This window comes from Epinephelus lanceolatus, chromosome 15 (genome assembly GCF_041903045.1).
Source record: "Epinephelus lanceolatus isolate andai-2023 chromosome 15, ASM4190304v1, whole genome shotgun sequence".
Lineage (NCBI taxonomy): Eukaryota > Metazoa > Chordata > Actinopteri > Perciformes > Serranidae > Epinephelus > Epinephelus lanceolatus.
Window position 1 is genome coordinate 6,721,848 of NC_135748.1, and position 16,203 is coordinate 6,738,050.

The window sequence follows — 16,203 nt, forward strand, 5'->3', positions numbered from 1 at the left end:
TATCCACATTTTTTATACCTCAAAAAGTGGGTAAGGCACAGCTGTTTAAACACTTTTGTCTACCTTTTTTTCCTCAGAATCACAACCAAAATGCCCACATCTGTTTTTTTTCTTAATATCCACAAACTCTAACCATTTAGGATTATTTTTAGTTTTTACTTATTTTTCTGTTAGTGCAGTTTTATTTAGGAAATGTAATTCATAGAAGAAAATCTTCCATCTTCAGGACACTGTGAAGATCCACAACCAAGTTTAAGTTAATTATACTTGTGTGTCAAATCTATGCTGTATGCGGTGTAGGCCCTGCATAACCTGTGCCGTAGCCTACACTGTAGTGTGACGTGCACCTTCCAAGAAATGTAACTACACTTTGCAGTGACACAGACATCTTGTCTATTTTCATAAGCTGAAAACTATTTATTTCACAGATAAGAGACAATCAACTGTGAAGACAATAAAGCCTCCACTAAATAGCATTTTAAGTCTTAATTTGTACAATGTAAAATGCCATAGGCTTGGGCTAATAAGGTTAGCATGATATATTTGTTTGGAAAATGTGTTTATTATAAGACAGTTGTTTTGTCAGTGAATCTTGTGTGCTATAATGGAGCCCAATTTTGTAACGTTACCTTTATTAAATGCCACTGTTGTTCCTGGCTTCATATGAGCAGAGGAAATCTCCACTAGTGCTTATGACATTAGCATGTTGTATTTGAGGGGAAAATGTGTCCAGTAAAAGACAAGTGCTTTGTCCGTCAATCGTGCGAGTTATAATGAAGCTGATTTGTACAATTGTGTTTGAAACTGTCACTATTAAGCCATGTTTAATGTGTGATTTGAATCAACTAAACGTTACAGCGCTTCACAGAAACCCCACTGGTGTGTTTTGGAGGTGTAACTGCAGAGTGACACAGACACACCACTGCACAGGTATAAATGGTCACAACAGAGTAGGCCATGAGCATAGGACACAGTGTATGCTTTGCACAGAGCTGATGCACAAGTATAAATCTGCCTTTACAGTGTCAGGTGCTTCTTTAAAACAACAACTGAGAGCCTGTGAGTAGGTGGAGCTTGAGCATATCATTGCCTAGATCAGGCAGTGTAAACTTGTTCAGCAAGTTCAGTGGGGCTCACAGGTAAACACTTTTTAATCACAACCAGTCTAAGAGGGCTGTAGTTTCAATCTTACACTCTTGATGATGAGGGTACTCCAAGATGCAGATAAATTGGAACCTTTTGACTACATGTTTACTGCTCTCAGCCGTTGAATGTGGTGAGTGACATTTCATCAGTGCACACTGTTAACAGAAAGATTATTCTACTTTTTTTCCCTTGTTATTTTTGTATCAGGAGCTCGCTGAACAGTTTCTTCCATTTTTGGCATTTACAAGTTAAGTTTAGGGAGAGCAACTAAGAACTGTGTATTACTTTGTATCTACTGTGAATGTTTTTGTGATCATGCTGTTTAATCAGCATCTTGATATGCCACACTTGTGAGGTGGATGGATTATCTTGAAAAAGGGAAAAAACACCTCCACCAAAATAGACAAATTTGCCACTGAAATTTAAAAAAGGTTAGTCTTTTGAGTGCTTAAAAAGAGTCTTCAATCTTTAACTGTAACAATAAGAACAATGTTCGGTGCACATATGCACCGTCACATTTCAGAGGGAAGATGTGTACTAATGACTGTAGCATTTCTCTGATGGCTGAAATTGTTAGAAGTTACAGATTATGCAGATTGGGATTCTAGATATAAACTAATAGCCCACTGCTGTTGTTGAGAAAACATCATGTGTCAGCGGTTTGTCTTGATTATGTTTTTTTATTTTTCTTGTAGTTTTAACTGATCTCAGAGCAGGAACTTTACATTTTAAATGTAGGACATTGCCTTGTAACTGAGTACATTTGCACAGTGTTATGGCTGCTTTTCCTTGTATAACTAACTCAAGTACTCCTTTTATCACTTCCTTTTCTGTGTTGTGTTGTTGACAGATCAATAGAGGTTTATATAAAAATGTAACTGTAGAAAAATAGCAACACTTGTGTTGATTATTAATTTAAATAGCTTGCTATATGATAAGCCATTAATCATATCAACATTTCTTAAGTGACGTAGTGTAAGAGTTGACTTTGTTATCTGGACGTGGAGAGGCGTGACAGCTCAGCTTGCCAAAATGTTGCTCACTGTTAAAGACCAGCACACAAACCGGTTGTGTTTGAAAAGTCAGAGCAGCTTTTTAAACATTATACATTGGGGTTTTGTAGGGACCAGTCACTACATTTCCAGCTGGGATAGTGCCATGAAAACTGGATGTTTTACAGCCAAACATGGTCTTTTCCTAAACAAAACCAAGTAGTTTTTGCAGGTTGCAAAACGCAAGGCGTTGCCAGGAACTACCCTATCACCTTCTTACCCTAAACCTCCTGTGTATTCAATTTACCGTATATTTTGGCAAGCTAAAACTACCTACTTATTTCCAATCAGTAACTAGAAAAGCACCATATGCCTAGAGCGCAGAAACACACGGTGGGTAGCAATGCAAAAACAGCGGGCAAAAAACTTAATTCTCATTAAAAAAAATTACAAAAAGCCACCTGCACCTGCTAAAATGCTTTCTGTGAGATCGGAGCCTGGAATTGTTTTCTCAACTTTGGTGTCTATGCAACCTGGTGTTGGAGAAAGGTGCAGTAGAGGGTGTGGCAATGCCAATCGTGCACTGCAGTCTTGGTGCCAAGAAAGAGTGGCTCTCGCCTGGTCCGCTGCCCACCTGTGCAGAGCAGGTCAGCCTCTTAGTGCACTGTTGTTCCATAATGTTTAATGTATCTAGGGACACTAATACAAACCTCTCAGGATTCACATAATCCACTATATTCAAGTTTTGTTGATATTTCAGCGTTCATTTTATAATCCTCGACCCACTGATGTGATCACACAGGAAAAAATAAGTTTCAGGACAGTTATGGCATTAATGTCAGCCTGCCAGAACAAAGACTAATGGGTGATTCTACCGGCTCTGTTATCCAGAAGAGCTAGTAGTCTGTACGGAAGGCCTTTCCTTTGCACAGGTGATTCTCTATACAGCCATTTTAAGTTATCTGTTTCATTTACAGCTCCAATGTTCCTGTGAGAATGTGCGTTGTTGAGCTACAATTGCACATGCTACTGGTTAGAATTTTTGTGATTTTGTGATTTTTTGACCCAGCAGTCCCCTCAGTGTCTATACCAAAGTTTGAACCACGGATCTACTTAGAATGATAAATAGCCCATGTGACATGACTAAATTAATCAGTGTTCCAGAGAGCAGGGAGAGTGTTTTTTTCAGGCTTCACACCACTCTTCATCTATTTTCCCAAGGACATGAAAACATGACAGCTAACTAATGATTTTAATGTATTTAATTGAAACTTAAAATGCAAAGAATATTCTGGAACTGTTGGGTTTATTATACAACCATTTATAACCATTACAACCATCAAACACTGTCCTCACTCCTACTGTACATTATTAGTAAAAACTCAAAACCCATTTCTAATTACAGCTATCAACTATTAATTCAATATTTAACTAACTAACAAAACAAAACAAAAATCTAATTGCAAACTAGTCTTTACACTGAAAGCAGTGGTAGGAAACTTTCCCACATTAGCAGTGAGTTGTCCCTGTTTTGCAGTCCTGTTTGCAGCTCAGGTCTTTTTAAGCCCAATACATGTTAAAGTGAAGATCAGTACACTTACACACAGTCACACAGCAGAAGAGACCTGCTGTACCCACTGATGGGTAAGCTCCTCTGATGGGAAAGCTCCTCTTTGCTTGATTTAGCACAACCATGCCCGCTTCAGCTCCAGCTGAGGATGTAAATCCCCGTGTGACAAGACATGTATTTCTGATAAGGATAGTTTATGAATAGTCTTATCGGTGCCACTTATCAAAATGAGAATTTTGTCATTGTGGCAGCACCCATTCCATCTCTCAGTACATTTACATGCACAGTTAAGTCTACGGTTTAAACTCAGCTAAGCCATTTAATTGGACTACTGTCCTTATCCCAGTGTACAAGCATGGGAGGGGAATCGATTTATTAACTCAAGTATGTCCGTGGTAGGTGGCAATATGCCCCCTTTCAGCTTATTAGTATTGGACTTTTTTCCGGTTGACCTATTACGTCACAGACCAAACAATGACAAACAAGTTAGCTACAGTTTGCTAGCAGCAAACTGGTACCATGGTGGACAACTTCTCTGTACATTTTGTCCGTCCAAATATGCATGGCTCTAGATGTAGATTTTGCCATGTTTTTACTGGATTCTTCTTCTATCATGCATTTAATGCTATCTGACTTCCGGGTCAAAGCCTGGGGCGGAAAACTGTGAAGGCTTGTGTCATACTTTTTGTGTCATTTTTTGTCTTTTATGAGCTGCTGGACAGCTGAATTTCCCTTTGGGGATAAATAAAGACCTTTCTATTCTATTCTATTCTATTCTACAGACACAGCTATCCTCTCTTTCTTCTATCCAAGACTGCCATTTCAACCATAGGCGGCCGGCTAGTCAGCTAACTTACTAATTCCACTATGCTATCATGGTACACCGGTCCATTTCAATAGATCCAGGTCAAGTTTGTGTTGTGTGTTGTTCCTGTCCTTGTCCAGTGTCAGAACAGGTCACCTTTGATCCAAACAGTATGTAGCCTATGGAGTAAATATGCAGGCTGAAAGTGCACACAATGAAACAGCTCACACGGTTGCATGAAAAATGTAATTAAAAAAAAAAAAACCCTAAAAAACCCTAATACTTCTGCTTTATCCGCCAAGAGTTCCATCAGGACCTACAAGTCCTCTCCTGGTGCCCAAAACACTAGGTAACCGAGGCCACAGCTGTGCATCTCATCTTCCTTGTAACAGCTCTGACCAAAGCTCCACATGGAACATTTTTATTTTTCAGTTACAATACAAGTAGACGTATGGCTGTGATGACAAGAAAGATGTGATAAATATGTTGGTAAATTTTAAAGTGGTGCTCCCAGAAACCAAACAAGTGTTATTTTAAAACTTCTAATTTATTTGTATGTCATTGCCAGAATCATGGCAATGACATAATATTAAAATGAAATAACAAACTATTGAGTTTGCTATTTTTCCCCCTATAAATCAGGCAAATCTAACAAAATTGAACTTTTGAAATTATTCCAGAAAGAAAATACATGTAAAGAACTATTTTTGGTTGTTTCATTTTATGCAACTCCAGAGGTATTTACAGTAACTGCAGATAGTTGCTCTATGTATAATTGTGATAAGAGTATGCACCATTATGTGGAAAACACAGTGACTGTCAGGATCTTTAGCATGTCATGAAAAGTCAACTCATGACCATGGCAGTATATTTCAGCTGCTGTATTCCTACTGAAAGCTCTGTGCATCTCAGACACCTCATAACAGAAAGAGCTCTATGTTTAAAGGGGATGAAGTTTAAGAGTGTGATTGGCCTTGATTGTCACAACTTGTACACACCTATCTATAATGTAAGATGATGTATTCTTTTTGATCCCTGCAAATGGGCCACAGGTGAACCAGATGAGCCTGACTACCAGATTACCAAAAGCACTGGGTAGCACTTGGCTGTGACCTGGGCTTCACCACCAGCTGACCTTGACCTTTCAAATGTCTTGTCTTTTTTTTTTTAGGTTCCCACTCTCTTGAGTTCTTGTCTACAGGACATGTGCAGCCTGGAAGTCAACCCTTATTTGACCAACTAACTGTATTTGATAGAGTTCCCATCTCTTACTGCGACACCCTGACAAAAAGAGAACAAGTCAAACCTATCCTGGCATCAAAAAACTTCCCCAAACACTGTTATGATGCAAGTTATGATATCTCATATCTCCACAAGATTCCACCATTTATCAACAGCACAGCGTGTAAGTTTTTAAAATATGTGTTTTTGTGACATGTTGATCACATTTTAATCAGCAGCTGTCTGATGTCGTGCACCAAACACATAAAATTAATTTCGCTGTCTTCCTGTATAGATGTTGTTCAGCGGCGGCGTGGCTGCATCCAATCTGCTGATGGGATGGTGTCAGGTTTTGAAGTCTGGGCAATGAATGGAAAGGACTTTATAAGCTTTGACCCTGGAACTAAAAGATGGATGTCCCAGTGTCCTTCTGCAATAACAGTTCAACATCAGTGGAACAAAGAGAAGAATATGAACTTTGCCTTTAGCCACTTCATCAAAGAAGAATGTCCAGAGATGATCCAGACGATTCAATTAAGATCAATACCACAAAAAACAGGTGAGAGCTAGAAGAATGCAATTACTGTCCGCATCAAACACTGACATGTAGCTACACACACACACACACACACACACACACACACACACACACATTTCGTACAACAAAAAAAAATGCAACATGTTCTCATCCCAAGTCATCACATATCACTGCTTTGTCAGTGGACTTTTACGTCTACATATTACATGCTAGGTATCCTCCTGCACCTGCTGTTGACATTCCAGGACATCACAAATAATGCTGTCACATCAACAAAAGCACATGGTTAGGTTTAGGCAACAAAAGCATTTGATAAGGTTTAAAAAAAACACATCATGGTTTGGCTCTACATTAATGGGAAGCACACACTAATTTAGGGTTCAGTATCATACATAAGAACACTCTGGACGGACTGGAGAAACCCCAGATCTTCCAATTAGTAGAGGGCCTGCTCGACCTCCTCAGCCACAGCCACCCCATAATCTCCTCAGTGACATTAGAGATGGAGCCAATCAGAGTCTGGAGGACATTCCAGGACACCACTGTCAACGTCACTGATAGCATCAATGAATTCACTGAGTCTCTGGTGAATTTAATTCTTAAAACAAAAGAAGCAACTTTACCCAAAACTACTGTTAAATCATTTCGCATACTCAACTTGTATGATTTCATATTGCAAATGATTGATTGATTGATTGATTGATCAATCAATCGATTGATTGAGAAAGTATTTGTGTGCCTTGCCCTCCTCTCCATGTGTTATCAAGTAAGTTAAACTGTGAAATCCATGTGCCAAAGACACTCATGAGATGTAATTGAAAAGCTAGTAAAACTACTATTTCCAAGGTCAAGAATGAACTTTCTGATTATGATCTTTGATATTTCTTTATTTCTCCCCAGAGCTACATATATTTGCCAAGTCCACTGAAAACAAAGACAAGGTTCTGCTGAGGTGCCACGTGACAAGTACTGACAGATCACTGAGCTCAGTGCATCTCATTGGAGATGGGGCTTCCAGGGCCAGTTCGATCACAGTCATGGGACCAGTGCCTTCTGGAGACGGATCTGTGATCCTCAGACTGACAGCTAGGATCTCCCAGAGCCAAAACACCAACACGTATGGCTGCACAGTACAAACAGGAGATCACAACATCACTGTCTTTTGGGGTGAGATCTTTTTTGAAGTCAGGCAATAAAAATGAATGTCAAACTTTAGTTAGCATTGTACCAGAATTGGGTATCTTCATGGGTCTACAATTTATGTTCAATGCCAACATTCAGTGTCAGTGCAGGAATTAGTGAGTTCGTCACTGAGGGAGATGAAACTTATGGTCAGTGTGGTGAATGGATGTGTGCCATGTCTGTCCATTATGCAGGAGATCATATCTCACATACTGTCATGGACCAGCTCCAAGTGCCCTATCTTTCACCTGGCAGAAAGCAGCACACAGCACAGCGCAACAATTATTATTGTCTGGGTCTACCTCCTGTGTGGTAGTATAGGTAAGGTAAAGAAGGTTGTTGGGTTGGTGTGGGGAGCAGTGAGAGCTGGCATTAGGGGAGTGTCTCTGGGATGCCAGAGATCACTGTCTAGCCACTCCTTTCACACTGGTGAAAGGAGGTTCCCACCCGATGACCCCAAAGACATGTTAGTTATCACTGCTCACTGGTCTGTATAGTTAAGCCTTGCCATAATAGCTTATCATAGGGCTTAGGAGGTTAACTATGCTACACTGTCCCCATGATCTGCAGTGGTACTGCTTTGTTTCATCCATATCAGTTTTCATGAAACGTGCAAAAATACGGACGAAATAAATGCAGAGTACAGACAGAGGGCACCATCTGTCTCCTAATCCGTATCTAATCTGAGCATAAATGAGCCCTTAAGATGAGGTATGGTCTGGTGCATTGTTGCGCCCAACAAAAACCTGATCTGAAGTCAGAATGGTACAGTATTTCCCTACAATTTAAATAGCACATTATTCAGATCGTAAGATGCGCCTACATAGGTAAGTTAACACACAAAGGGATGTGAGGGTGGGTTGAGTTTGTGTGAAATAACAATAGAGAGGAAATTTAGTGATTAGTGATTCTGTAAAACGTGAATGTAGCAGAGAGCAGAACTGAGATAGAATGGACCACTTTGCTGATCAGAATGGGTATTCAGGATCCTATTTCATTACAGATGGGAGTACTCTTGATGGCAGATACCTTCTTCACCTGTCAAGTGCCCACTGGAAAGTAATCCTTGGATTCTGCTGCACTGTGTTTGCAATCACTATTCTGTCCTGTGCAACTATATTTCTCCTCAAATGTGGTAAGACTTACTCAATTCACTTGTAAAATACTCTACATATGTTGGTCACAATTCTTTGTTCTATTCTAATTCTAAGGACTTGTCAATAAACTATTTACTTTGTATTATGTGTTAAAAAAAAAAAGACAATTTCTTATCAGATTTTTTAAAACTATCTAACTAATTAATATCAATTTAGGTATTGGCCTTTATTGGTTGGGCTATTTGTACATGTTAAGAAAATTCCTATGTGTTAAAGGGAAATTTTGGTTTATTTCAACCCGTCTCCTATCGTCCTAAATTAGTTTCAAGTCACTAGTGACATAGAAATAATAGTTAGCATGTTAGCCGTTAGCCTAGATACAGCCGTAGCATCAGACCTGTTGAAACTTAATTGAATGGGCATCCTTTCAAGTGCAAAATTAGTCCACTAAACAAGCTTTTTCTCCACAAAGACCGCCTCATATCGTTAGGATAAATGTCAGAGAACATATAGAAAACGACATGTAAACGTGTTGTCTTACCTTACCGGTGTGCTGCCATGTTTGTTGTTTACCATTTAGCTAAGGCTGCAACCGGTCCCATTCCTTGTAATAGAGGTATTCCTCTTCTGTGGGCATTGGGGTACAGCATTCACAGGTAACGTTACACCACCAATCTCCAGAGCTAAAGCCTTCCAGCAGCCATTCCTCCTCTGTCGTCCTCTAATGTTACCTGTTGTGCCTCTCTCTCTCTCCTTCTCCGTTCTTCACTTTCACAAAGCTCTTTGTCAGTGTATTCTGGCTCAAATAAATAAGGGCGGCCATAAAACTCTGCAAAATCAAATTCCTCCTCCACAAAGTCGAAGTCTGGCAAAAAGTCAGCCATTATTCTATAAATCTTTCATAAAATAAATGAATGAACCTTTCAGGCTACTGTCCAGTTCTGCCTTGCAGCTGCTGCGGCTTGTTCTCTCGAGATTTCGGCCGCGCTTTGGGAAGCAGAGGTAAACAGTAAACACACGGTAAGGTAAGACAACAACTCTGAAGACCACCTAAATGTGGAATGTTAGTGTATAGGCTTTCCACACCGAGAGGCGATGGTCGCCCTTATTTATTTGAGCCAGAATACACTGACGAAGAGCTTCGTGAAATTGAAGAATGGAGGAGGAGAGAGAGAGAGGCACAACACGTAACGTTAGAGGACGACAGAGGAGGAATGGCTGCTGGAAGGATTTAGCTCTGGAGATTGGTGGTGTAACGTTACCTGTGAATGCTGTACCCCAATGCCCACAGAAGAGGAATACCTCTGTTGCAAGGAATGGGACCAGTTGCAGCCTTAGCTAAATGGTAAACAACAAACATGGCACCACACGGTAAGGTAAGACAACACGTTTACATGTCGTTTTCTATATGTTCTCTGACATTTATCCTAACGATATGAGGCGGTCTTTGTGGAGAAAAAGCTTGTTTAGTGGACTAACTTTGCACTTGAAAGGATGCCCGTTCAATTAAGTTTTAACAGGTCTGACGCTACGGCTGTATCTAGGCTAACGGCTAACATGCTAACTGTTATTTCTATGTCACTAGTGACTTGAAACAAATTTAGGATGATAGGAGACGGGTTGAAATAAACTGAAAATTCCCTTTAACTAAGGAGTATCACAAATTTAGAATAATAGAACTTGAGTGGGCAGTGAAAGTCTTTTCACCATACATTATACTACCATCTGTTATTTGTGCCATCCTCACAGAAATATATGCAGAAGGAAAAAAATAGAGAGTCTTTACAAACAACATCCAGCTCAACATCAGGATACTTAACTGCTGTCATAGAGAAACACTTGAAAGTGTTTAGTCTCTACTAAATGAGATGTAACTGCCAGTGTGTCCTAATTGTAAATCCAATTCTCCTTGTAGTGAAGAAGAAGTCCTCTCCTCCTTTGCAAGTTGATCCACAGCTGATGGAGCAGTTTAGCAGGATGATGGGGAGTGTTGCTTCTCCAGATCTGCAGAGTGTTCTTTTTTCATTTACGCGGGGTACAGAGGGAAACAGAGAGTTCCAGGAGCAGTGGGAGGTGAGCATTAGGCTAAGGGATCAAAATTACTATGATCCAGAGTACTTTGGTCATCAAGTTGGAGCATGTTAATAGATCATTTAGAAATTAAGCAGGGAATAAAAAATTCAAGAACCAGTAAAATTTGAAATATCAACTGAAAACATTTCTCAGGTAACTATTTAATGTATAAACCTCACTGAGAGTTAAAACACTTAATTGCAACTCAACTTATATTGCCGTTATCCTGTACATAACTGCCATTTAAGGCCACAGTGATAGCCATTCAGCAAACGCTACATATTCTTACATTAACACTAGAACCACCTGTAACTATTGTTGTGTACCTAAAACTGCCAATTGGTAAAATTTACCCGTTATTAAAACACATTGATTTTCAAGGCACAAGATGTTGTAGAATGATAATAAATGAACCTGATGCTAATCCAGCATGGTCTTATTCCCAAGTTCTCAAATAGTACCACTTGGTCATTGATACCCGTTACAGACACGTCAGTATGATACACTATTGGGTGGCGTCGGTTTAAAATGTCACCGGACAACAACGTAATATAAGGAGCTGGAAAGTCCCTTTACAAGACTGTATGCATCTAATGAACAGAAATTGTTCATTTCCTGTGTATTTTGACACAGTGCCTGTAACAGGCGTAAATTGACACGCCATCTCAGAACATCAACCACAGACACACCCAGGACACAGCAGCAAATTGTTATTAGTTGAAAGTGAGAATGCATTGGCTAATCACATGCTATCATATGGTAACATTTATTTATTGTATGCTACTCACAAAATAACAACAAAATAGTATAATAATAAACATAATAAACTTGCATTTAAAAGTCCCATGCCCAATGTGAAATTATAAATCTCTTTCTCTTGTCCACAGTGAAGGTTAGCCTATGACTTGATGCCACTCTAATACACACAGTCGTAGACAAATGGCATTGCCATAGCAACATGTAGTTTTTATCTAAACGCGCAAAATTAATTTAATTAATTGTGAAAAAAAAAATACTTTTTTTTTTATGTGCTCTCCTCAGGGGAAAATTTACCTGCAGACGCTTAATAGATATAAATGGCTTTTTTGTTTGTTTGTTTGTTTGTTTTATCTTGACAATATTCAACAATAGGGGGTGCTACATAACATACTTTTAGAAAAGGTCAAATACTGGGGGACTTAAATATTAAATATTTTATTGACATTAAGGGCAAGTAAATGTTATCTATTGGTGTTTCTAGTGTTAAATATATGCATCAATAAAAATACAAGACTTTAAACTTTGTTATCACTCCTGATGAGGAATCTCATGAAAAACACCTTATATATTGCAATAGCATTTCTTTCCTTTAACACACTGTACATCATTATACTGTAAAACTTCAGTTAAAAGCTTAGTTCCAGTTAAATGCCCAGTTCATTTTTCTAGCCCAGTTTGGCAACAAATAAACACCTGTCTCATGAGATGCCCAGTCTGGTCTGTATAAAACCAGATTTTTGGGTTCCCACTTTCAAACAGGAGAAGCTCACTTTAAGTTTACATCATAAAATCTGTCATATTGTAACGTTAACGAGGCAGTAACTTATAAAAGGAACATTTAATGTTGAAGCTGTTTTTCAACCACACTCATGCCATAGAACCACAGCAAAACACACCTCAAAGATTCAGATGGGTTTAAACACCTGAACTGTGGTGAAAATGAGTTTTATGGCTTATGGAAATAAGGAACTCCGGACGGCACTCTGTCAGAAGACTCTACTCGCAAATATCTGCATGGGACTGAGCTCAAAATGCGACGGTGCCGGTGTGTATTTCAAAAGCACTGTCAGTCACAAAGGGGTTCAGCTTTTTAGACAATTCCCCCAATCATCATGCATACACTGAGCGTCCTCTCCTGCCTACCGCTCCATTAGGTCCCAGGAAAGCTGAGCCTCCCTGGAAGTGACAGTTTTGTCACATTTATCCAATGACCGTCTTGTTTTGCTGCGTGAAAAAAACCTGCTCAGCACTCTCATAGGAATGCTTAGAGGCTCTGCGTCCACCGTGCTGACATGAGAATGTATGACAGGGAGGTCATGTTTGAAAACTGCTGATAAACAGCTGACGTTTGAACATCATAGTAATGATGTGAAACACATCCCAGCGCACGTTTAATGCAATGTAAATTCTTGTTTTAATGTAAATTCAATAGTGCATATTTGACCATTTCTTCTATGAATTTTTAGGGGAAGTAGAGTTGACAAAAGTTAGTAAAGTTTAAAGTTTAAAAGTTTAAACTTTTGTCAATATGGAGATGCTACACATCGTGAGCTGGGTTAGATTCTCCACAATTCAATCGTTAAGTTCATTTTACTGAAAGCATGAGCATCAGAGAAGACCCTAAGTCATTCAGATTTACCAGCACAACGAAAAAATAAGTTGTCATTCCCTTCTTCTGAAGCTGTCATAAAGTCAGAATATGTGTCCATTCTGCGATTACCCAGTAAGTTATTCATATTCCTTTAGTCCGTAAGGGTCCACCGATCAAAAAAAACGTCAGTGTTTTTCATAAAAATTAACCCACGTTGTGATTGATATGTTATTCAAAGCACAATTTTATACAAGTAATATTAATACTAGTTCAAATAAACAATGTGCTCATATTTCCCATCGTTGCTAAGGAACAGTTTTGCGTAAAAGGAATTAAAGGCCTGTCCAATATAGACAACTGTCTCAAATCTAAGCCTGTTGAGTTCAGTGATTTAAGCAAATAATAGCCCAGGCTACCAATTGAAGTTTTATACACTTTATATCATTGCATTAACAAAATGGGCCTATTCTTATTGCTGAAATCTAACTTAAATCTAACTCTATTTATATCTATATTTATATTTAGAGGACCAACCTCCAAAACGACATTTTTGGTATGTGAGATAAACAGTGTCAACAACCACAAGTATCATTAATAGAGAGGCAACAATGGTACTAAAGCAGGAGTGTATTCTGACGGCAGTATCTCTGCAGGATAAATGACTGCAGGTTTAGAAGCCCCGAGCAGCCACTGCTGGTAATCATTTTTCCATCAGAGTATGTGCAATATTATATGCAGGCCTATAGACTTTCTCCAGGCAGGAGTGCACAGTGGGCACGCAGCCTTACCTTCTGTCTGGGCCTTACTGAAATGTATCAACGACTCGCTGGTGAGGGGAAAGTATTATTTATGCTACTATGTGACTTTGCAGCTCAGTTTGCCTTTTTTTTTGTTTATAATGCTGATTTGTATTGTGATTCAAGTGCAGATGTATGTAAATATTGTTCAAACAAAGCTAAGTATTTTTTCTATCGTCATGTGTAGCATTGACCACGCTGTATAATACTGTGAATCTTTTCCGAATCCTCTGCTGCAGATTTACACATCTTCAGCTCTTATGTTCATGTGCTACTATTTAGCATTAGCAAAACACATTTTAGAAAAAACAGCAGATACTTTTTTTATCATTACATCAGACAGAAATACAGTATATGCATAAATGTTTATTTCCATTAGTTTACTCTGCCCTGCATGAACATCAGGAGAAAAGTTTGCGTAGAATGCCCTGTAACACAGTTATGTCTTGCTAAGCTACTTTTCGTTTCCAGTATTATTCAACATACATGTAACATGCTTTTTTTACTTCCACATGCACCAAACATTTATTCAAAGAATAGGATGTTCTTTTATTCCAACCCCTCTTTTTTTGTTATTCTTTTTTTTCATTTTGTGTCACATGGCAAAAGCCAGACCTGAAAACCAAATGTAAGTTTGTGTCACCACACAACCAAAAATACAAACGCAGGATTGGATCAGTATTCTGTATTAGACTGACATGTTTTAATACAAAGTTCAAAGTCCACCAGTATTGTCTTTAAAAGCTAAAGTACACAAGCTTTTATCTTTAAATTATGACATGCTGAGATACAAACAAGTCAAAATCTATAATTAAGGATGTGAATGAACCTCAAATGTATGTTAGAAAAAATCTAATAAAATAAAGTACAGACTGGGTTTAACTGTCCACATTTCAGGGAAGGGCCAACACAGCTTTATTGTATGTTTTTTCTGTTTTTCTTGTCTAACATATTATGTGTAATAAAAACAAATGTAAATCACTCTCAATGTCCCCTCTGTTATTTTGTCTGATTGCTAATGGAGGTTGCAAAAATGAACTTGAATGTTGACACTGAATCATGTCTTTTTCTTAGTGTAAAGTGCCTTTTACTTGTTTTTAGTATTTCCAGACAGTTTGTCTCCTCTTAGAGACATTCATCAAAGTGCTACATAGACCTTCATGTTTAGAAGTCACTCTTGTCTACATCTACAAATCCAACCCTCCAGTCTGTGAGCTGCTTTTACAGCAGCAACTACAAGGGGGAGACAGAAAACACAGCATCAATGTGGAGGACTCTCAGTTATATTAATGAGACTCCATACCAGGGATGCAAATACAAACCATGCAGGTAATGTGGTTGAGAAAGTGAGACCCTAGAGAAAGTGGGCCCTCCGGCAATGTGTTGTATGAAGAATGGGCCTTTATGAGTGATTGCCAACTTGGAAAAATGCTGTTTTAAAAAAAAAAACTCTTACTAAATTAATAACAATGCCATTTGCTATATATGCCCTTGAAAAAGGCAAACCCATCTCATTCATGTTTTTCTTTTTTTTAAATAGTCAATGACATCTATAACAAAATTATATGCTTATTCCAAATACACTAAATATACTATCAGCATTGTTAAATTGATAATTTTTCATTTTCTTTGGTATTTTTGTCATCGGGCCCGTTATAATAGCATGCACCGGGGCCTGTCGTACCTACTTCACGCCATCACTTCAGACTTAGATTTAGCTTCATAAGAAGAATTTAATTGTGGTTTGACTCTCAGTGTGGCGCACAAACACACAGGCAGGTAAATAGGATAGCCCCTGTTTTTTTTTGTTTTTTTTTTAAATGCATAACAGTAGAGATACTCCAAAAAAGAGGGACTGAGGCATTTTTCCATTTTAAGCTTTCGATTTTACAATAAAATCATCATCGAGAGCAGGGATAGGTAGATAGATAGATAGATAGATTAGTTAAACCTCTACTGAGCAGCAGCACAAAGAAAGCCATGGTACAAATGCACAGAGAATGTAAAATATTGAACAATATGAGATATACTGTATAGAAAGACTAAACTACAGTAAAAAAGGATAAAAACAATAGAAACATACAAAAACACATGGAGACAAGCAGAGTCAACAAGTCTATGTTAACAGTGTACACCAGACTGATCTGATTAAATAGTACTTACTGTAGTGGCACTTAGTCTTTGTCTGTATTAATATAGACATGTAATATCAATATAATTTAGAATATGCTGCAAAAATCAATAACATAGTGTAATATGGTAAATTATGATATTGTATGGAATATGAGATATAGTCGATAACATGATATGTCTCCCACTGACCCCCAGCTCTCTCTTTTAGATCAATTTCAACATTTTTCTGATTATGTATTTGACCTGTAATTTTATTTCCATTTATTTTAAAGATTTTTAGTGATTTAAAAAAACGTTTA

General features: G+C 38.3%; 1 protein-coding gene across 1 annotated transcript; it reads left to right on the forward strand.

Annotated features, from left to right (window-relative positions):
• Window positions 1-1,116: 1,116 nt before the first annotated feature.
• On the forward strand, window positions 1,117-14,753 carry LOC117267470 (major histocompatibility complex class I-related protein 1-like). Its single transcript, XM_033643396.2, has 6 exons — window positions 1,117-1,276; window positions 5,685-5,918; window positions 6,030-6,293; window positions 7,173-7,439; window positions 8,458-8,589; window positions 10,467-14,753. Exons 1-6 carry the CDS (start codon window positions 1,219-1,221, stop codon window positions 10,694-10,696), a joined length of 1,185 nt encoding a protein of 394 aa, XP_033499287.2. The 5' UTR covers window positions 1,117-1,218; the 3' UTR covers window positions 10,697-14,753.
• The last annotated feature ends 1,450 nt before the right edge of the window (window positions 14,754-16,203 follow it).